Source organism: Prunus mume, linkage group LG8 (assembly GCF_029339155.1).
Source record: "Prunus mume cultivar Tortuosa linkage group LG8, ASM2933915v1, whole genome shotgun sequence".
Lineage (NCBI taxonomy): Eukaryota > Viridiplantae > Streptophyta > Magnoliopsida > Rosales > Rosaceae > Prunus > Prunus mume.
This window is the reverse complement of record NC_142705.1, coordinates 4684014-4705841: the sequence shown is the minus strand read 5'-3', so window position 1 is coordinate 4705841 and position 21828 is coordinate 4684014. Positions and strand designations below refer to the sequence as shown.

The window sequence follows — 21828 nt, the reverse complement described above, 5'->3', positions numbered from 1 at the left end:
TTGCTTTGGTGGAATTAGGATTATTGTGGCTTATACTTGATTTACCCAGTTTCCAGTAGTAGTTTTGGAGAATTAAACAAACGTCTAACCTGGAAACATAAAGAAAAACACCTTTTCAACTGATATGTGGCAAGTGTGTTCTTTTATCGACGGTTTTTAGGATTTAGCAGCGGTTGGCAGCGGTTTTGTCACATTTAGTGACGAAAATAATGTCCCAAATTTGCAAAATGTCTTTAGAAACGGAAAAAACCGTCGCTAACCGTGGGAAATACAACTTTTACTAGCGAAGATAAAAAGCGCGGCTAAAAGTTGACAGACTTTTAAACGCTTCTCACAACTCCTGAAACAAAGAAATTTTGGACCAACAAAGTTCGGAAAACAAGAAAACATAAACCTCCCTTTATTCTTTTATGTTTATATACACAGTTAACATGAAAAATATTACTAAATACCGACCAAATTATTACTTGATACATGAAAAATGCCCCAATCTGTCCAACAAACTGGACATGAAGGGAAAAAATCCAGTAAGTTCCTCTTGCTCTCCTTTGTAAAGACTTCTACAGACATGGATGGTAGCAACTTCTTGCATGTTATCATTGCTTAATCCTTCATTGAAAATTTGAAATGGTCCCTCAGAAATTCCAAAGCCAGCTGAGGTGGAATATACCATGTAATCCTAGGGATGCTACCTCTGAGCATCATGCGCTGTGTACCTTCCGCCATCCATTATGCTCCACATTGGATTCACTACAACATTAGATAGAAACCGAAAATTCCTTTCCCATTGACAAGTTTTATACAGAAATATGAGGTCAATATCAGATATTCTGGTTTCTAAGTCGAAAGGAAAATTTTGCTCTATAAAATTTCCCTTCTGTAACTTGACACTCGTGTTAAAAGCTCAGTTTGGAATAGCAATCAACGCAAAATTTACTGAAGCATAATATATGACTATATGCTACTGATAATGTGTCCCTAAGATTTCAAATACTCTGTTATCCGAGGATGACATATAAGTTATACAAACATGGTAGGAAAGGGTGCACTCAAAGAACAGCTATAGAATTTTTAAAAACCTCAATCATTATACAAAGGATAAATGGTTTTTGTGTCTGTGCGCCTAAGTGATCAGGGTTAGCATGCATAAACAGCTGAGTCAATACAAGCGCCAAGCCTTGGTCAAATAACCTTAAGTACACTAACGCTACGTTATACTGCATGTGATGCTTGCAACAGATTTAGTCCTACACTAACAACTGAAAGTCATTTAAAACCTGAAAAAACACAGAAGCCTGCCTGTATTGGGAAGGAATATGTTATCTAGTAATTCCTTCCCCATCTTGAAGAACATGTTCAAAGCTCAGTTTGAAATAAGATTCAACTTACACTTTACCCAAGCATATTACTAAAGCTAAATGCTGCCATGGATAATCATTAGGGTTGAAGATCAAAACCCACACTCTCTTCCGATAGTATACGGAATTAGGGAGAGGAATCGGACAAGGACTTGATCTATCACTATTACCAATACCATAGAGGCTGCCAGATTATCTTGCACACAACAACACTGCCCTTGAACACTAAATTTTGGAAACAGACGTTTAGCTTTTAGAAGTTCTCCAGCTAGGTTTAGTTCGGCTAAAAACTGTACTGTTGCCAAAAATTTAGTGTCATTACCTTCTAGCTAGGTGTCGGAGTTTGTAGACAGAAACTCTTGTGCAAATGTAATTCTTTTATTCCAAAGCCAGAATATAGTTCCTTCACTAAATTTTGACATGCTAAGAAAAGTGCCTGGAAAAATTTAACAAAAACAAAAACAAAAAGAAAGCATACTTACTGAAGAGATAGAACGGGAGAGAGGGTCAAGCAGGGGCTTAATTATTCAGACCTGTAAATAGCATCCTTGTCAATGGCTTCTGTTCTGCAACTGGCAAGGCAATTCTGGGCATTCTAATGACATAAAAACAAAATATACCGAGATTATAATGAGGTCAAGAATCAAGTGTTCAATTCAAGCTGTTGTGCTAGTAGAATGATAAGGGAGGTTTACCTCTTTCAACAAAACGCGGACCAACCCTAACCCTAATTTAGTAACGAAGATGAGTTTGTTGGTGTAAATTTTTGTTGAAAAGACCCACGTAGAGATTCTAGAAGCTGCGACCGGAGCCGGCATGGCCGGAGAAGACGGTGGAGGAGAACGAGGAGATGAGGTTGGGGATTACCGAGTCGGCCGAGTTGGAACCGGCGAAGAAGATTTGCGAGCGGCGAGAAGAGACACGATTTTTTTTTTGGGAAAGTTTGGGAAGGAAGCCCAAACATAGAAAAAGTCATTTAGCCCATTGGGCCATTACAAACAGCTCTAGGCCTGGGGTTGGAATATAAAAATGTTAAATTTCTCGAAAGAAAAATAAACTGATTGTGATTTAAAAGGGTTTTATTTATTTTTTATTTACTTTTCAATTGTTAATTTTGTTTCTGATTTTGACATCCCAGATACACAGTGACACTAACATATATAAAATTGGAAGAAAAAAAAATCATATATGAAATTGGAGTGAATGTGATTGTGATTGTGATTGTTTGCACACCATTCCAACCGAATTCAAAACCCGATCCTAATATTTTTGTTATTGATGATTTTGTCACATGGGCTTTGAAATGCTCAGTTTCATTTATGTGGCAAATGAGATGGACAATTACATCAATTAAAATTAATTTATTATTTTCTTTTATTTTTTTGATTTATTGATACTTTTTAATTGATGTAGTTGTCTACTTCATCTGCCACATAAAATAGTATGAGAATGTGGTATACAAATATAGTAAGAGTATTCCTCTTACATTAATTGAGGTGGCCTGTATAAATCAGCTGTCACATAATGTGAAATGCTATATGATCAAGTCAGCGTGCTCGTATAGTATGATTAACCTATTAGCAAACTATTTGCAGGATCTACTGCGACAACATAACTGTGAATGCTTAGAGTAAATAAAATTTTAATGCTTGTTTGTATTAGATGAGAAGCTGCTTTTTCTTATGGATGTTTCTTGGTTTAAATGTTCTAATTTAGGTAAGATATTGGGGTGAACTAAATATGATGTGATAAAATAAAATTAATTTGTAGTCCAAAGGGAAAATCCAGCATTCTAGGTGCCTCTATTGTGGCAACAAGGACTTTGAAATGCTCAATTTCATATGCAAAAAGAAGACAAACTTAATCAAGACTTGAAGTTTCTAGTTTTGAAAGCTTGTAAGAAGTGGTGCATGATCAGGATTTTGAATTTCATGTTAAATGGAATGAGATTTGCTTATTCTATATGCTTATAACTCTATTGAGTTTACTTACCGGCTCTCAGATATTGTAAATCAACTTCAAAATGCATATTATCAAAACCAACTGTATGCATAACAGAAAATTCAATTTATGAGATATTATCCGTTCGAACCTACAGTACTTCAATGAGAAAAGTTTACATGAAACACCCAGTGGCGGGCAGGAATCATACCACAAGGGGTCATAGTGTAAAAGTCCAAATAAAAATTTAGGATTGAAAAACATATTGAAAATGAAATCATAGTACTTTCATTCATAATTCATAACGGAAATAATATTACAAGCTATAATTGTCCACGACGAGGTTTCATATTTTGAAAACGAAGCATTATAGCTTCATTTTCAATACAAGCAAAAATATCTCTCTCAATATAAACAAGCAAGCTATCACTCAACCATTGATCTCCCATTTTGTTCCTAAGTGGACCCTTAACAATATTCATGACAGAAAATGCCCTCTCCACTGAAGCAGTTGCAACCGGTAAAACTAAAGACAATGTAATGAGCAAATATACATAATTGAATACTTGATGCATCCTTGTCTCCACCATTTTTTTTGCAAGATCACCAATCCCTTGCAATTGAGAGAAATCACCCATGGAACGCACATAATGAATATAAATCTCAAGTTGATCTTCAAGTGCCAAACGATCCTCATCCGAAAAGTCTTGAGGATAAAATTGAGCAAGACGAAGTAACTTATCAAAAGCTACAAATGAATCTTTCGGACTCAAACATGCCAAACAAATAAGCAACTCGGTATTTACCTCATTAAAGCGATCCTCTAACTCCGTAATTTGCTCATCAATGACATAAATAAATAGCTCCACACGATAATGATGTCGATTTGTCTTTATTGGAGCATTACGCCTTGACCTCCTGAAGTATAAATGCATCTTCCATGTTAGGAACATAAATATGATGTTTTTCACAAAAAGAAGATACTTCATCAACTAATGCATCGAACCCATTATTCCTCATCCAATGTAGCTTTTCCTTGCATGATTTCACTAAAGCCATTGCATTAACAATTTCTTGATCTTTCCTTTGCAATGCTTGTGACAAATCATTTGTGAGTCCCAATATGACCTTCATCAAGAAAAGGTGAAACACAAACTCAAAATTCCGTATTTCTCTCATTAACTTATTTGCTTCACCCGCACTTTCATTGGGATTATCATCAATAACCATTTGAAGCACATGAACCACAGATGAAAACATAGAAATGATGCTAATCAAGGTACCATAGTGTGAGTTCCATCGTGTGTCACCGGCACGTTTGAGACTTGTTTCTTGATTTAAGCCTCGCCCCGTTATAAGACAATCATTTTCAAAAGCTATCACAAGCTCTTCTTGAAGTTGCCCTCTAAGTAAATCACGCCGCTTACAAGATGCTCCAACATGATTAACCACACTATTAGCCGTTGCAAAAAAAGAGGCAATGTCTATATTCTTCTTTGCTACGGCAACAAGAGCTAGTTGAAGTTGATGAGCAAAGCAATGAACATAATATGCACAAGGTTGTTCTCTCAATATCTTTGTTTTAAGGCCATTCAACTCACCTCTCATATTGCTAGCACCATCATAACCTTGTCCTCGTAGCTTGGAAATGCTCAAACCGTTGTGAGAAAAGAATGTGTCAATAGCATCCTTTAGTGAACTTGAAGTAGTGTCGGTAACATGTTGGATACCCACAAATCTTTCAATTACATGCCCGGAGTCATCCACATAACGCAACACCATAGCCATTTGCTCTTTCACCGATACATCACGTGCTTCATCCACCAATATTGAAAAGAATCTATCTTTTAGACCATCCATGATAGCATCAAGTGTTTCAAGGGCTCATGAACAATTTCTTTTTGAATGCAAGGAGCTAGTAATTTGAGATTCCCCGGAGCATTTTCCATCACAACTTCTTTAACTTTATCATCATTATCTGCAAGGAATTGTAATAGCTCCAAGTAATTTCCCCTATTACTTGAAGTGGCACTTTCATCATGGCCACGAAAAGCAAGACCTTGTCGCAATAAAAACTTAGTGCACTTGATTGATGCTATCAAACATGTGCGATAAGCCTTACTGAGCTTAGTCAGAGTGTTTGCTCACTTGCCGTTTCAATATGTGTAGCTTGATTCATCAAATTTGTAGCAGCTTCTCTAGCCTTATTATGAACACTCCCAACGGTCCAACATGCATCTTAAATCTTTCTCTCCCTTTCTTCCAATTCTTAAATCCATCTCCAGTGAAAGCTTCACTACCCACTTGTTCAAAATTGGTTTTAAAGAGATAGCAATAGAGACAAAATGCCGCATCTTTAGATATACTATACTCCAACCAATCAAACTCATCAAACCATTGGGGAATGAAGCGTCGATTAATTCCCGACATATTAGTTATCGGGAAATTATGACCTCTAGGTTGACAAGGTCCTTTTTGTAGATATGATCTTCGGACCTCATCTCTCATATTAGCATCATAATCTATCATTCGAGTTCTTAATCCAGGATCCGCTTGAAGATTACCCAAAACACCATCTGACTGACTTTGTCTTGAACTTGGAGTTCTTGAACTACCAACAGTATTTGAACTATCAACATTATTCGAACTACCGGAACCCGATGATGACTTTCTCTTAAAAAACCGTTCCATAATACTTCTACATATACAAAATATTCAAAATAAATACTCACAATTTAAACAAACCATCAACATAATAAAAATAAACATGAATTGGATATTCAATTAAATTAAATATATTCTACATATACAAAAACTTGCAAAATAAAACTCACAATTTAAACTAACCATCAACATAATCAAAATAAACATGAATTGGATTTCAATTAAATTAAATATATTCTACATATACAAAAACTTGCAAAATAAAACTCACAATATAAACAAACCATCAATATAATCAAATAAATATGAATTGAATTTCAATTAAATTAAATATATTCTACATATACAAAATAATGAAAATAAAAACTCACAATATAATCAAACTACCAATATAATCAAAATAAACATGAATTATGTTTCAATTAAATTAAATATATCATATATAGGGTTTAGAACTTACTTGAATTGTGAAATTTCACAATGACAATTAGTAAATATAAAGAGAGAAGGGCGGCACCACCACCACAGCGATGACAGCAGTTATAAAAGACACCTCAATGGCGGCAAAGGGAGGAGATGGAGTTGAAGGCTTGGGGGGGATTGAGTTTGGAACTTAGGGTTGGAGGAGGAGAAAACAAAAGAAATTTGGGGTTTTTTGAATGAAAGAATCGATTCTGTCAAATGTGGAGAGAAGGAGAGGTGAAGGGATACATTGGACATTATTTTTGTTCGACTCAGGCCAAAACGACGTCGTTTTGGCAACAGAGATCATTTAAAAACATTCACAGGCCAAAGCAGCGTCGCTTTTGCCCAGTTGTTTAAAAAAGAGCGCGCCAGAAGCGACCTCGCCTCCTTCTTCTTGTTTCTTCCTTCTTCTTTCGGGCATTCCGTCGAGCACTTCTGTGCGGCTCAGAGGTCGCGCCAACGCTCAGCGGACCTCCAAGGCTATTTCCATGGCTTCCAAGAGGTCGTCCGAGGCCCCGACAGCTGACCCCACTTACCGAGGCTCCGCCTGAAACACACTACTTCAACGAGAAAAATTTATATGAAACGGGTTTATGTAACCCATTTCTTATTTAAGTTTCAATTGTAATTTGGAGTGTGTGGTACTTTTTTCCTCCCCGAAGTTTTATCCCATTAGATTTTCTTCTCCACGCCGGACCTATTATTCCTGATGATTGATTAATGAATTCCCTTTTGGTCTTTATTAATAAATAAATAAATAAACCATCTCTGTTTTTCTCTCTCATCACAATATACATATAGAAAACGTGAAAACCACTCAAACAGCTCATAATAATAAGCTTGTCGTCACATCACGACTAAACAACAACTCAAATTCATTGAGTTTGCAATAACTCTCAACTCTCCCCCATATCAATGCCACGAGAGAAACATGAAAACTAGTCAAACAATTCATAATAACAAGCTTGTCGCCACATCACCACTAAACAACAAGAGTTTTTCTATTTAAACCCCACACTTTTCTTTGTTTACTCAAACTTAATAGTTAACCCTACTACATCTATACATACACCCCACAACTCTTCATATTAAATAGAAAAACTCAACTCATTGAATTTGAAATAACTCTCAACTCTCTCCCGTATAAATGCCAAGAGAGGGTTGGTTAAAGTCAAATGACCACATGAAAACAAGTTAACTAAGCCCTGAAGCAATATATTCAACGACGAGAGGGTTGGTTAAAGTCAAATGACCACATGAAACCGGTTAACTAAGCTCGGAAGCAATATATTCAAAGTTCAGAGTAAGGTGGGGCAGAGAGCAAATCATAATTGTTATGTGCCAAACAAAGGAAACCGCGTTGCAATCAGTTCGACAAAGTTGATAACATTCTGTCCGACTGGGACTTATTATGATGTGGCCATCACAATTCTGTCAAACCTGGTATATGGGGTCTTGTGCATAATTCAATAGCCTGACCCTGATATGGCCAAGAAAGAAGTTGACAATAATGATATCATGATTGAACATCTCAGCCAATTATATACTGACTCAAACTTCAAAGTCAGACACAGAGAGAGAGAGAGAGAGAGAGAGAGATTCAGACAGGAGAAATCAAGAATGAACTATATTCATGCTATTAGGTAGAAGGCTAAATACTCTTTTTATACACAAAGCTCAAAGCCAAGCTATATTTCTATACCATTTACTCTACATATGACTACAACAAAGGCAGCGCCAAATGAATGACTACAAATACAGTACAAAAACTGAAACTAAAAAAAATAACTATAGAAAAGCACTGCCTGCAAGGCCATGGTGCAACAAATTATGAGCAATGTGATCCCTAGCCTGCACTGAAGTAGCAGACCTCAAACTATTCTCAGGGACAGTCTCATCATCAAAGATATCAAAACTTAGATTAGCATCAAGCTCTTCATTCCTCATGGCACAAATGTTGTGCAAAACACAGCAAGCCCCAAGCACCACTGGCAAGTCCTGGAGTTTGACCTCAGTCCTCTTCTGCAAGCAAGACCACCTCCCTTTCAACTTTGCAAAAGCATCTTTAGCAACCCTCTGAACATCTCCAATTTTCTCATTGAAGGCATGTTGGGTCCAAGTAAGGTTCTGGTGGGTGTAAGGAACCAAAACCCAATCTGTTAGAGGGAACCCAGAATTTCCCACAATCCAAACATCCTTCAGAAGGCCCCTGTTGGCTCTCTGGAACAAAGCTGACTTCTCCAAAACCTGGTCATCAGGCATAGAACCAGGCCAGCCAATACAAACATCGGTAAAAACACCTCTTGGATCAACAACTCCTTGCACTGTAATGGAGTAAGAGGTCTTCTGGTTGCGCTCTGTGTGCCTCTTGTTGAAATAAGCTGCAACATTCACCTTTGGAGCTATAATTGGAACATGGGTTGTGTACATCGACCCACCAACATTTGGTATTCCAGAGCTGGCTTCAAACTCCTCCTTGATACCTTTCATTCTGTTCTCGTCAGGCCACTGAAGAAACTTGGGCATTAGAACAGTCTTAATAGCAGAGCAAACCTCAAGAACCAGCTTGTGACAGGTGGAGATGCCCAACCCAAAACGTTTCGAAACCAGCCGGAGCGGCTCGCCAGTAGCCAACCGCCATATGCAGACCGCCACCCGCTGCCGAACGGGAATCGCGTCCCGCAGCATTGTGTTCTTCTTCGTCACGGCTGAATCAAGCTCCTCGCAGATCATGTCAAATGTGGCCTTGCTCATCCGAAACGCCTCCCGGAACTCGTCGTCGGAAACGTTTGGATTGTTGTACTTATCCCACCAATCTTTGTTCCTGTCCTTGACCCATAGCCTCCGGCTCGGACCCGCCGCCGGAACAGCCGACCCCGGCTCCGAACCCGCACCCGAATTCGCAGTCTCGGCAACCACCGCAGCCGCCGCAAATGCGGATTGGTGAGTCCGTTTCGCGCGGGACTGGTCCAATTCGTCAGATTGAGCATGGTTCTGTTGAAGATCAGACAAGTACTCATTCATAGCTCGAGTCTTCTGCCTGTGATTGGCTTCAAGGATCGATTTTTCCTGCTGGGTTTGAACAAAGAACTCTTCTTGCTCCTGCTTCTCTTCCTCATCCAGCAAAATCAGCGTGGTGAGTATGTCGCTCATTGGGCCATGGTTGTTGTTGCTGTCGTCCTCCTTTCTTCTCCGCTTCTTCAAGCCACCCTCTCCATTTATGTCGAAATCGTCCATGTCAGGGAACAGCGTGTAGAAATGGGAGTAATCTTCTTGACTAAGAAATGGGAACGATTTGATTTCCATGAAAGGCTTTGGATTGGTGTGAAAGTGTGTGAAGAAATGCCTGTGTGAACTTGAATTCCGAGTTTGGATATGAACTGGAGATGATGATGGAGAGCTTGGTTGGGCTCTGGTCATATTTATATATTTGTGGGAGGAGAGGAGGGGGGTTTTAGGAAGCGTGTACGCAGATGTGAACGCGGCGTGGGGGGGCTTTGACGGAGACTTGACTTTTTTTGGATTGGTTTGGAGAGTTGAGAGAATTTACGCGGTGGGATCTTGGGGTTTGATGGTTTTTTGTATAACGATGGGAATAATAAGGGAGGGGAGAGGGAGGAGGGGAGAAGCTTCGTTTTTAGGGACCGAGGGAAGGAAGAAGGAAAGAGCAAAAAAAAAAAAAGTGGAGAATAAGTGAAATAGTGACTTTGCTTGTACTCAATTGCTAAACAACTTTTGTTAGTAAATATATATAAAAAAGACCCCCACTAAGATTCATTATTTTCCGTTTTAGACACGCTTAAATTGTCATTTCAAAGAAAGCATCATATTTCACTTCTTCACTGGTAAAACCGTTAGAAACCTTAAAAGTAAATTCTCAATACGTGTAATTATTTGCAAGTTATGAGGTATCACGTAAATGTAAATATTTTGTGCCAAAAACTATTTGAAACTAAACCATTCGAATTCGAGCCATAAAAAGTTTAAACCAAACCGTTGGAGTACTTTTCATATAAATTATTGAGGTATTTATAGAATTTCATAGATGGTTTGTATTTTAAACATGCAACTGTCATATTTTTTTAAAACAAAATCTAGCCACAAATGACCATTATAAACAATACAAATTTATAAATAAACTCAATTCTAGACATGTATTTATAAAAAAACTCAAGCACTATTTAAACATAGAAATACACCCAAAATCAACAATTGTATATTTTTTTTGGTGTGTTTATAAATGAGTTTTGAGTGTGTGTAATGATGGATTTTGAGTGTGTTTATAAAGTGTTTTGGGTGTTGGGTTTTTTTATAATTTCAGCCCCCATTTTGGGTGTTTTAGTGAAACTCTCTTATAACAATGGAGCAATCTCACATCAAAATTAAGACAATATGGTGTGGCTCCACTAACAATCGCGCAGGATCGAAGAAACTCTGGCATATGCATTCCAACTAAGATTGCAACCTTAAAATAAATTTTTTTTTTAAAAAGAAGAAGATAAAACTTGAAAAAACCAAGTCATAACGATACAAATAAAGCTCTCACCAAGGAAAGATTAAAAGCTTTCACAAAGGATAGGTGAAAAGCTCTCACAAAACGAGTGGTGAAAACCACACAGAGCACCCAACAAGTCTCTGTAACTTATTCCAAACATAAAGAAATCGCAAAATGAATGGTGGTAGAGATCCGACGTCAAAATGCATGTGGAGATTCGATGCCAAGACGTAGCCGTCTTTGATGGTTGGAGGAAAATCATAACAAAATGAAGACAAAATAGAGGAAACCTTCTGTCTCTGAAAGTGGAGGAAGAGGAGAAGGGATGAAAAATAGTAACTTCATTCCCTCTTAAAGTGAAAACGGCTCTATGAATATTTCTTGGGTGGGAAATTACAATTAAAAGAATCAAATAATTATTTCCTATTCCAATAAGTATGTAGACATTTAGGAGGCACCGATCTTCAAGGTAATTCGAGCCAACTGCAGTTTGGCCAAGCCCACAAACTGTGTGATGTATTGACTTGCCCCTTCCATGATATAACCCAACTGAAATGTTGTATAACTAACACTCGTCTTCACAAAAGAAACACATTTCTTTGGCAAGTAAAAATTATAAATTCGAGAGAAGTAGAAAAGTGAATATGATGATTGTAGAAGGGATGAGAGACGTGGGATGATAGAAATTATAGAGTGATGCTAAGATCCAAGGATCACCCCTTATTTATTATTAACACACAAAATTCAAAATCCAAAATCCAAAATCTTCTAAATTAAGAAAGATACTACAAAATTTACAAGGAAATAAAAAATATAGATGATCCAAATTAATTCTAACTAAAAATAATAATGATTTTATTGATATTAACATCCACCAAAACAACGGGACTTACACACCTAACTCTCCCAAGCATAGCTGTTCTCTAAAACGGTGTCCTGATTAAAAATCAGGGGGCAAAAAGTGCAACTATCGTAATTGTAGGTAAATGCTGCCTTTTTAACTTTTTAACTTTTTATTATTATTATTTTTTATGTTTTCATGTGTAATCATTGTTAGTATTTAATGCTATTCTTATCACATTTGTGTACCAAATTTTCATACAATTTTATGTGGCGGATGAGGTGAACATCCACATCAATTAAAATTAATTTAACATTTCTTTTATTTTATGATTTATTGATACTTTTTAATTTAAAATGATATGAAAATGTGATATACAAATGTGATAAAAGTGGCATTACTCTTTTTAATTATGTGTTCTATTATTGTGCTGTGTGAACAATCTAAAACAAGATCTCAAATAAATACTAAAATGGATTTTTGATCCTTTTTAATGAAACTCTACCACTCATCTCACTTTTCCTTTTATTTAAGCTGATCCCATTAGTACAAGTGATAGTCTAAACTAGATATTAGGGGGTTTCTCACACACACACACACACACACACACACACAACTGATGTCATAGGTGTTCGAACTGAGATCTCCGGTCTGTAAATCAAGACCATTTTCACTGGGCTAGATCCCTTTTCCTAAGATGATCCCATTAGATTTTGGTAAATTTACAATGACTAAAATACCCACACACAAAAATGACAATTACTGTGTTCTAAGTTTCTAACCATGTAAATTTATTTGCTCGTGTCGCACATGTTTTTCTTTCTTAGCTTTTATAGTAGTATTGACTTCATTTGTTTAAAAATGGTCCATCGCTTCCGATTGACCAGCAAATTAATGGTCAACGTTTTCATTTTGAAATTTATTGATTGATAGTTACCTAATTATATACGTACAAGTTTGAAGACCAGCGCCGTGAATCACACTTGCAATAGAAATTGTTTGACATTCTACATATCGACATAAACATCGCAATCAAAATCCAAATTTAAAACAAATATCCAAATAATTTAATTGCTCATATTAGGAAATAAAATAAAATATGAATATATACTGAGAGCACTTTTGATAGGATCTACTCCGTCTTGTATTTCATTAATATAAACCGTAACCACACAATTAAATTATTGAAATTTAATTACTTTCTTGAAGTACTATGTTCATTGATTTAATTAGTTGCAACTAGATATCTTAATGATTTTCAATTTGTCTTTTTTTTTTTTTTTGTAAGGATGACTTCTTTGGTGGTCATCCCCTCATATTGTTTTATTAACTTGACTTGCAGGTCAACTCATTTCTATACACATGAGTCTTCATATTTGATCAAGTGGTTGAAAAAAGCCAACGCTTGTTGTTATTATTAATATTTTCAATAGTCAATGCAATGTTATTCAAAATTAATCAATAGAAGCATGAACATCATTTTGGAGAAGGGAAGCTATGGTGCCTCCTGAGCCCATACATGATCATCAATACAATCCAGTGATCCATAGCAAGTTTAGCTTAAGAGTGAGTGACAATATTTCAAGCTCTGAGATTATAGTCAAACACAAGAAGTAGACCTAAACTGCCTCAAGAACATTTGTGATCTTACTCTATCTTAGCAACATTACTGTATATGTGTTAGTGTGCGCGTGTTTTTTTATATTTTAAATTTATTGTGTTTATGTGATATGTATAATTTACAAATGATTATATATATTAGAGTTAAATTGTAAATGACGAAGGAGTGTGACATGAAAGTTTTTTTTCATTAATGTCAAAAAAAGAAAATTATTGTTTTTTTGTCTCGACCAACAAAAGAAATTATGGTTTTTGTTGCTTACATTGTCGTAGGGTTAGACTCCTATTTTCATATTATATTATACACATACTATCAAGTTCATAAACTTGCCACTTCAGCATTTTTTTAAAGTTTTTTTTTTTTTAATGGTATAGCATTTTTGTAGTTGAACTTGTCATTGTGCTTAAAATAAATCTGTTGTTCGGGCAAAAAGTAAATAATTACAAGTGTATGTGTATGTGTACTTATAACATACATATTTTGTAATTGCTTATATCTATACCAATTTTTACAAAACTTGACAACTGGTGAAAGTTCTAGGTCTCAAAATTATCCTTTCATACCTCATATAACTCATACTTAATAAACAAATAGTATATAATATTAAGAATTCATTAGATAGTTTTCGCAGGTAAATGTTTAAAAAACACAATTTCATTATAATTTTTTTTTGGGAGTTTCACTAATACACCCAAAATAGGGGCTGAAATTATAAAAAAAACCCCACATGCAAAACACTTTATAAACATACCCAAAACCCATTTATAAACACACCAAAAAAATATACAATTGTTGATTTTTGGGTTTATTTTGGGTGTGTTTCTATGTTTTAAATAGTGTTGGGTATATTTATAATTTCATGTCTAGAATTGGGTGTTTCACTAATTTTGTATTTTTTTTTTCTTCATAAATTAGGCACAAGGCCATTAGCTGTAAAGGGCAGTACAAGAACAGATACAAAGACTCATTTAGGGTTGATACAAATGCAAAAGCGCAGTAACCACAAAAAGTTATCCATATAAAGGGGAGTTCACTGGCAATGACATCAACAATAAAACTCCCATCATAGCCACACATGGCCTGAGTGAATACGGTAAACAATACCATAAGCCTAGAAAGATCAGGCATAGAACACCATACGCCTGAGCGCCTAAACTACAAATACAACAAAATCTTTAACTCTCACAAGTAACCTCGTCTGTTACCATATGTGAAAAACAATTTATTTTGGCGGGTAAATGTGTGAGAAATAATTTGATACATCTCCACCAAATCTTTTTGAATATTGCATGGTCGCCCAAAACGCGAAGCAATGGCTCATGTTTTTTCTGAGGATTTTAAATTTCTTTATCATTATTATATTATATCTGCAAAACATTGCGAGCCAGGAAGTGTACGGACTGGTCAAAGGCCAACCAACCATCGTGAATTTGCGATTCAAGGTTCACAAAGAACACAAGAAAGAACAAACAGACAATAAACCCAGATGAGCAGCTGCTCTTCCATGGCTTCCCTTCTCATCACACCCCCCACTGCTACTCTGCAACTCAAGGTAATTTTATCATTTCCCGCTGTGTCTTGCGGCCTCCAAGCACCGATATTTCGATTTAATTTTCTTAACGTTATAATTTTGTTTTCCTTTTCTTATTTTGGGTCGGTCCATTTGTTGATTGCAGGAAGATCGCATGAGGGTCGGCACTGTAATAACGAACCCATCATCCAAAATTGACCAAACTGGTCTGAGAAATTCTAGACGTCATGGGCGGTGTTTTGTGACAAAATCCAAGATGACCGTTGAAGGAGATGTGCTTGAGAAACAATCAGTCAGTGTTCAGGACAAAAATGGTGACTCTCTTATTCTTTACTCACTTCATTTGATTACCACGACTTGCTTGCTAAGTCGGGTCATGGAAATTTCAGCTCCAAAAAACAAAAAGCTTTGGAAATTTCAGCTCAGAGAAGAAAAAAAAAAGTTTGGAAATAAACATAATTTTTAATGGTTGTTTGTGGTTCAAGGACTTTTGTTTGTGAGAGATGTTGAAGAGATGCCCCATGTTATGGAATATTAAGAGCAAAAAAGGAACCAAAAGCTTGATTTGTTGCCTGTTGGCCATGGCAGACTTGATTCTCTTTGATAGTACATATACATTCTCTGTTTCTCTCTGGCATGAAATCTTACTTGGTTTATATGCTGATACTGATGCAGATTTTGGAGTTGTTAGTGTCCACCATGTTGGATTGCTGTGTGAAAACCTGGAAAGGTCGCTCAGCTTTTATCAGAATCTTCTTGGTATTGCTCCTTTTATATATTATACATTGTAAAAGTACATGACTGTATAAAACTTTTGGGATTGAAAAACAATGCTTTGATAAAAACAGGTCTTGAGATAAATGAGGCTAGGCCTCATGACAAGCTTCCCTATAGAGGTGCTTGGTTGTGGGTTGGTTCTGAGATGATTCATCTTATGGAGCTTCCCAATCCTGATCCTTTAACTGGAAGACCTGAGCATGGAGGCCGCGATCGTCATACTTGTATTGCAATCCGAGATGTGGCTAAGCTGAAAGCAATCCTTGACAAAGCTGGCAAGTGTTAATTTTCTCATCTGATGTTGTTATTTCATATATGATCATATCTCAAACAGATGTTGATTTTCAAGAGCAATCCGGGTAGCTTACATTGCGATTTGCTACTGCAGGTATTCCCTACACGCTTAGCAAGTCTGGGAGGCCAGCTATTTTTACACGAGACCCGGATGCAAATGCTCTGGAATTTACACAAGTTGATAGCTGAAGCTTGAGTGCTGCAACATCCATAGCATAACTTGGGACATTAATGCTTTCATGGTTCCATTATGTTTAGGAGCGAATAGCAATTATAGAGTTTATACAGATAATTATACATTTAAAACAGAGATTGTTGCTACTGGTGTAATTGCCTCCACTATAACGAGTAATTGTATGACTCCTTAAACCAGGAAGTATGATTGGAGTTCAAATTTTAGAGAATTCCTAAAATAGCTTTTGTGTGTTTTTAGCCAAATAACTAAAAAAATGGAAAGCATGATTGTAGATGCTCTAATTATGTGTCAAATAGGCTAGCCATTTTTTTTTAGATGGAAAATATAAAATATAAATTTAAAAAAGAAAAGTTACCTTGCATGCTTCCAGGCTTCCACTATATTTATTTCCTAACATAAATTTTATTAATAAAAAAGAAACATAAATAGTGAGGAAAATTTGATGGTTGGCAAATTGGTAATATCCCAATCAAATTGGAATGTTTAATTGTTCTTCTTCTTAAAAACCAATTTTTAAAACGCCTAACTCTTTTTTTTCCCAATTCATTCAGAGGGTTATTTTTTTTGGGTTCACATTTCAGTTATTTTTTGTTGCTGATTTTGATGTCTCAATTAAAATAACATATATGAAATTGGAGTAAATTTGATTGTTTTTACAGTTGCTTGATGGTTTTGTACAAGGATTTCGAATGCTCGGTTTCATCTGCACATTTTCAAGAAAGAGAACACAAATTCAATCCAGATTTTGTAGGTTCTGGTTTGAAAAGCTCGCAAGAAGTGGTGAACAAGTCCATGGTCTTTCCACTTAGGTACTTGGGTATGTCACATGTGTCCTCCATTCCTGTATTGCTGAACGTAACGTATGATTTGGAGTTAACACAGAATGCTCAAGTCTAAGCCTTGTCACTGGGGACACATTGTGCTTCTCAAGCCATGCTTTGATTGCTCTAAACTCATACGTAAAACCATCTGCAGCGATGTGTGGATCTTCCATTATTTCCTGCATGGTGGAGAGAAGCAAGATATGAGATGCATGCAAAAATTCAAATAGAAAGTAAACTCTGCAAGCCCAACAAATGCTTTACCTGAAGGATTGGACAAAAGTAGTGGCTTGGTGCATCGACATGATTTCTGTCAATCTTCAAACTTGAATCTGCAAGACCAACCAGTCTTTTGAGCACTGGAAGAACTTCAGTTTCAAGATCTGGTCTGTCTCTGCATCTAAGTTGTGAACATCTTAGCGCAACTCGAGCCAACTCCTTTGCTTCAGCAAGAGGCCAATCTGTGACAGAGTCATCCAAAATGTCTGCAAATGAGCCATTTGCCATTGCATTTTCTGCAATAAATATAAGCCGGTTTGGATGGCGAGCTGTCAATACTTGGAGGATTATAACCCCAAAAGCATACAAATCTGATTTGGGACGAACTGTGCCAGTTCTCTGATACTCCGGATCCATGTAAAAGAGTGTCCCGGCAAGAATTGATTCTCTGTACTCAGTGATGCTGTCAGGGACGACGTTTGAAATGAGTTTAGCCAGCCCAACATCCCCGATTTTGCTCATGTAGTTTCTGTCTAGTAAGATATTACCCGGTTTTAGATCTCGATGCACAATAGGCTCCACCTTGGAGCTGTGTAAGAATGCAAGCCCGCAAGCTATTTCAAAAACTATGCGGAACCGAACAGTCCAAGGGAGTGAGGGTTTTCCATTCCGTTGGGAGATATAATCTTCCAAGTTACCATTTTCCAAGTATTCATAGACCAGGCAACCGATCTCAGGACAGGCTCCAAGCAGCAAAACTATGTTCGGATGGTGTAGCTGACTAAGAATTTCAACCTGAAGAAAAATTGGCAGAGAACAAGTCTGAACTCAGGATATTTGGCAGCAATATTTTGTTCATGATTTACAGGAAGACGCTAACGTTAGACCAATACAATTAAATAGGTTCATGAAACAGCCATAACAAATTAACTGACCAGTTCTCAACTATGTGTAAAACATAAATACCTCTTTCAGAAACTCCTCTCTCTTATTGACTGCATCAGGTCGAAGAACCTTAGCAGCTACCGGGGTGTGATCAAGACTGCATTTGTAAACTTTTCCATATCCTCCTTCGCCAATCACATTAGCCTCAGAGAAGAAACTTGTTGCTACCTCTATTTCATTCCTACTGTATCTCCTGTACCTTCGGTCCCTTGAGAAAAGTGCATCTACTAATTTATTTTTCTCTGAGGACTCTTTCATAACATTCAGCTCGGCAATTTGCCTCTCATAAACCTCTTTAGCAAGCAAAACTTTGGCCTCCTCAATCTCCTTCATGGCTTTCAAATGCTTTTCTTTCTCTTCAGCAGCAATTTTTCTCAAAGTTTCCTCACTTTCAAGGGCAGCATCCACTCTTCTTGCTTCATCAAGGCACTCAGAAGAAAGTAATTGCACCTGATAATATAAACAACAATGACGATATGGGAGATCAATCAGTAAAACATGCAAAAGAAAAATGCTAACTTAGACGTCAAAAATTAAACTTGCCTTTTCAGACTTAGTGAGAACAAATCCTGTTAGTAATGAAATATTTGTTTCCATTTGCTTGACTTTTACATGTTGGCAGAACACTTCATAATCAACGTCTCACCTTGCTCTGGGCATGGACCAGCTCTTCACATGCTCGTTTGTACATGGAAATAGTATTCTGCAATTCCAGACGCAACTGTTCTACCTCCATTTGCATATATGACTAAACAACAAAAGTTCATAACAAAACTCAAAAACTCACCCAAGCATCATCTAGGGATGATAGGTATATCTGTAAAATTCTAAAAGCAGAATTCAGCAGTTGAGAAAAATGTTCAGTGCAATTTACCTGCCCAGTGTTTGAAGAAACTGAGGACCTTTGATGATGAAAAGAACTAGTCGCCAGCTTATCTCCCAAGTTATGATGATTCGTTTCCTGATCTACACTAGCATTTTCAGAAAAGCCCATACGCGAAAATGCTTCAGAACTTAGGTAACTAAGGTCTGACATTGGAGATGCTCCATAAGCTTCATGAGCTGTGGATTCCACACGGAAAGAACGAACACCAGATATATGTTCACTGATATCACTTGAACCTCTCTTATGGTCTCCTTGAGTAGACATCCAGCTAGCCGAGCTTGTCTCTGATGAGAGAAAATAAACAATTAAGGACATCACATATGTATCAACTAAAAAACTCACTTGTAACATACCAATAGCAGATGAGGAACCATCTGAATTTTTGATGATTCTGTGTCTGGAAATGACATAAACATCACAAGTGTGAGGAGCACATCTAAGAACAAGTTGCGATACCCCTGGTCCCTTCAGTTTCCTAAACAAGTTATCATGGGAAACTTAGCCTTTTTAAATGTTTTAGAAAAATGCCACAATCTAATCCAAGACATGAGATATAAAAATAAAAAAGAGCAAGAAAAGAAATGACAATTGGATCCATTTATAAAGTAGTAGCTACAAATTCACAGTAACACCGCCGAAAAAAGTAATTTCATCTAAAAAGATTACCCAACAGAAAAGTTGTAACAAGTTATAATGGGAGATTAAATGAGTAGTTTTGGGCCCATACCTGGTTATGTAATTTGAAGAGCAAGAACCCAACACCAAACAATTGATCCCCGACTCGGATATGAACCTTAGAAGCCCAGTTGCAGGATCATCATCTTCTAACACCAATGTTTCCACCTACAAAAGTTATAACTTATAATGAGCTATGAACACACATTCTAGGCTTTTGAGACTGTAAATTTGAACAGAAGATAGCTAAATTCATACAGAAGACCAAAAAAACAAACTCACCTTTTTAGTTTTGCATTTGTTCTTAAATGGATCAAAAACTTCCTCAAACTTTTCTTTCATATCCTTCACATACGTTGCCACCAACTTCGCATCCAGCTCTGTGACAGGGATGTGATCTCCTGCTGCCGAAACCACAACACCAACACCCAAAACATCAGTAAGTAACTCACAAGAGAGACACTTATGCTCTGTTTGGCCATGGAGATTAAATGTACATTCCAATGGCTAAGAAATTTCATAAATTTTTTAGTTTGGTATCTTGCTCATTAATGGGTTCTGTCCATTTCAGCTTAACTTCTCGAAAAAACGTGGTGAGAAAGCAGCTTCTGTTCGATTCTCGAGAAAACTAAAAAGAAAAGAGAAGAAAAATCCAAAATCATAATTTTTACTTCCCTACTTTTTTTATGCACCAACTAAACAAAGCAGAGCAGAGAAAGAATATATATATACATGGAGTTGGAATGGAAGTGATTTTGGGGATGACGTGAACTAAGACGAAGCGATCAGCTTTGGGCATGAGATTCTCCACAGCCCACTTCACAGCGCGCCGGCTTCCTGAGCTCCCGCCCTTAACCGCCACCGCCACTGACGTCATCGTCACCAGACCAGAGCACTGCCAGCAGCCTCAGCTTCTTCATTGCCAATTTCGCCATTAAAAAGAGAAGCCCCGAAGTTTGGAGCGTTGACTAAAATAGCAGTCTTATCGTAAGGTTGACTTTTATTGGGCTTTCCATTTAGATATGAGGAATCTTGGAATTGGGCCTTAGACAAGATTGGGCTGCACCCATGCAGCAATGAAATAGGTGGATCCACTAAATGCACCATATAATTTGCTCTTTACACCTAACGTCCAAGAAAAGTTCAGTTTACTTTTATTATTTTTCTTCTTCATACAAATGATAGTCTAATTTAAAAGGAGGAGGATACAAACTTAAGTGTGAAAACCAACTGGGCTGCCCCAGGTCTACAGTTAATTCTGTTTTTTTTTTTTTTTAAAGTACAAGTGTTTGGGGGAGAAGGATTTACACAAATATTCATTGGGTTTCGTTTCAAACATCTCCCCGCATGGGTGGAAGTGAAGAGCTCAACCAACTGAGGCGATTTAATTCTATGTTTTTTAAAAAAAAAATCAAATAGAAACTTCATTAGATAAACTTCAACGATACAATCAAACACATCAACAAAACATCTAAAATATCAATCTCAAGAGGGCAACAAACTAACATGCTAAAAGAAAAACTAATGCGGACAAAAACCGCACTAAACTACTAGCCCACATCACCATAATTAGCCATAAGTCCAAACAAAACCCATAAAACCAAAATCCTAAATCAACCAATGAGCCTAAACGAACCCTATCACCACCACTTGAAGAAGCGTCGATGTGGCCACACCCACCACCTCATCCGTAACAGATATGGGAAAAATATGATTTCCAACGATCTACCTGCGCATAAGAGCGAACAAATAAACGAAAACAATAACTTTGCTAAAGAACAATTGGGTGATTTGCAGCAACATCCGTCAAAGATGATGTAGAATCAAATTTAAAGAACATGAGCGGCGCCCGGGAGCAGGTTTTGGGAGTAAGATTTGACTGAGAACATAGACTAAAAAGGATGATGGGGAACTTCAATCTAACCATGGCTTAGAAAAAACTACCACAAGAGACTTTTTTTTATTCAAAATGCTCTAGTGCACTTATTCACTAACCTAAAAGGAAAAGACGAGAATAAAGGAGGGGGAGGAGGGACAGTGACGCTTCTTCCTTCTCCCCCCTCTATGGAATTTTCTTTTAGGACTCATAGAGGGAGAGA

The 21828-nt window shown here is 36.9% G+C and overlaps 3 protein-coding genes, 1 long non-coding RNA gene and 1 pseudogene across 5 annotated transcripts; 1 reads left to right on the top strand and 4 right to left on the bottom strand.

Annotated features, from left to right (window-relative positions):
- Positions 1-370: 370 nt before the first annotated feature.
- LOC107881752 (uncharacterized) lies at positions 371-2355 on the bottom strand. Its single transcript, XR_016122991.1, has 2 exons — positions 2054-2355; positions 371-1953 (listed from the first exon to the last, which is right to left on the bottom strand). It is a non-coding gene; the product is annotated as an uncharacterized LOC107881752 (long non-coding RNA).
- Positions 2356-3564: 1209 nt separating this feature from the next.
- On the bottom strand, positions 3565-6156 carry LOC148914549 (uncharacterized; annotated as a pseudogene).
- A 1933-nt stretch (positions 6157-8089) lies between these two features.
- Positions 8090-9993, bottom strand: LOC103340533 (protein ALP1-like). Its single transcript, XM_008243953.2, has one exon. The coding sequence runs from the start codon at positions 9846-9848 to the stop codon at positions 8217-8219; it is 1632 nt and encodes a 543-aa protein (XP_008242175.2). The 5' UTR covers positions 9849-9993; the 3' UTR covers positions 8090-8216.
- Positions 9994-14750: 4757 nt separating this feature from the next.
- On the top strand, positions 14751-16400 carry LOC103340532 (Lactoylglutathione lyase / glyoxalase I family protein). The gene is made up of 5 exons (XM_089042200.1): positions 14751-14937; positions 15062-15230; positions 15592-15675; positions 15765-15968; positions 16082-16400. The coding sequence occupies exons 1-5, from the start codon at positions 14872-14874 to the stop codon at positions 16174-16176; spliced, it is 618 nt and encodes a 205-aa protein (XP_088898326.1). The 5' UTR covers positions 14751-14871; the 3' UTR covers positions 16177-16400.
- A 381-nt stretch (positions 16401-16781) lies between these two features.
- Positions 16782-20660, bottom strand: LOC103340531 (U-box domain-containing protein kinase family protein). 2 transcript variants are annotated; one of them, XM_008243949.3, is made up of 9 exons: positions 20462-20660; positions 20012-20133; positions 19782-19897; positions 19408-19529; positions 19043-19338; positions 18815-18916; positions 18190-18618; positions 17269-18018; positions 16782-17183 (listed from the first exon to the last, which is right to left on the bottom strand). In XM_008243949.3, exons 1-9 carry the CDS (start codon positions 20604-20606, stop codon positions 16989-16991), a joined length of 2277 nt encoding a protein of 758 aa, XP_008242171.2. In that variant the 5' UTR covers positions 20607-20660; the 3' UTR covers positions 16782-16988. The 2 variants fall into 2 exon arrangements, with proteins under 2 accessions (XP_008242171.2, XP_008242172.2); XM_008243950.3 differs by having other exon boundaries at positions 20012-20130; positions 20462-20599.
- Between the last annotated feature and the right edge of the window lie 1168 nt (positions 20661-21828).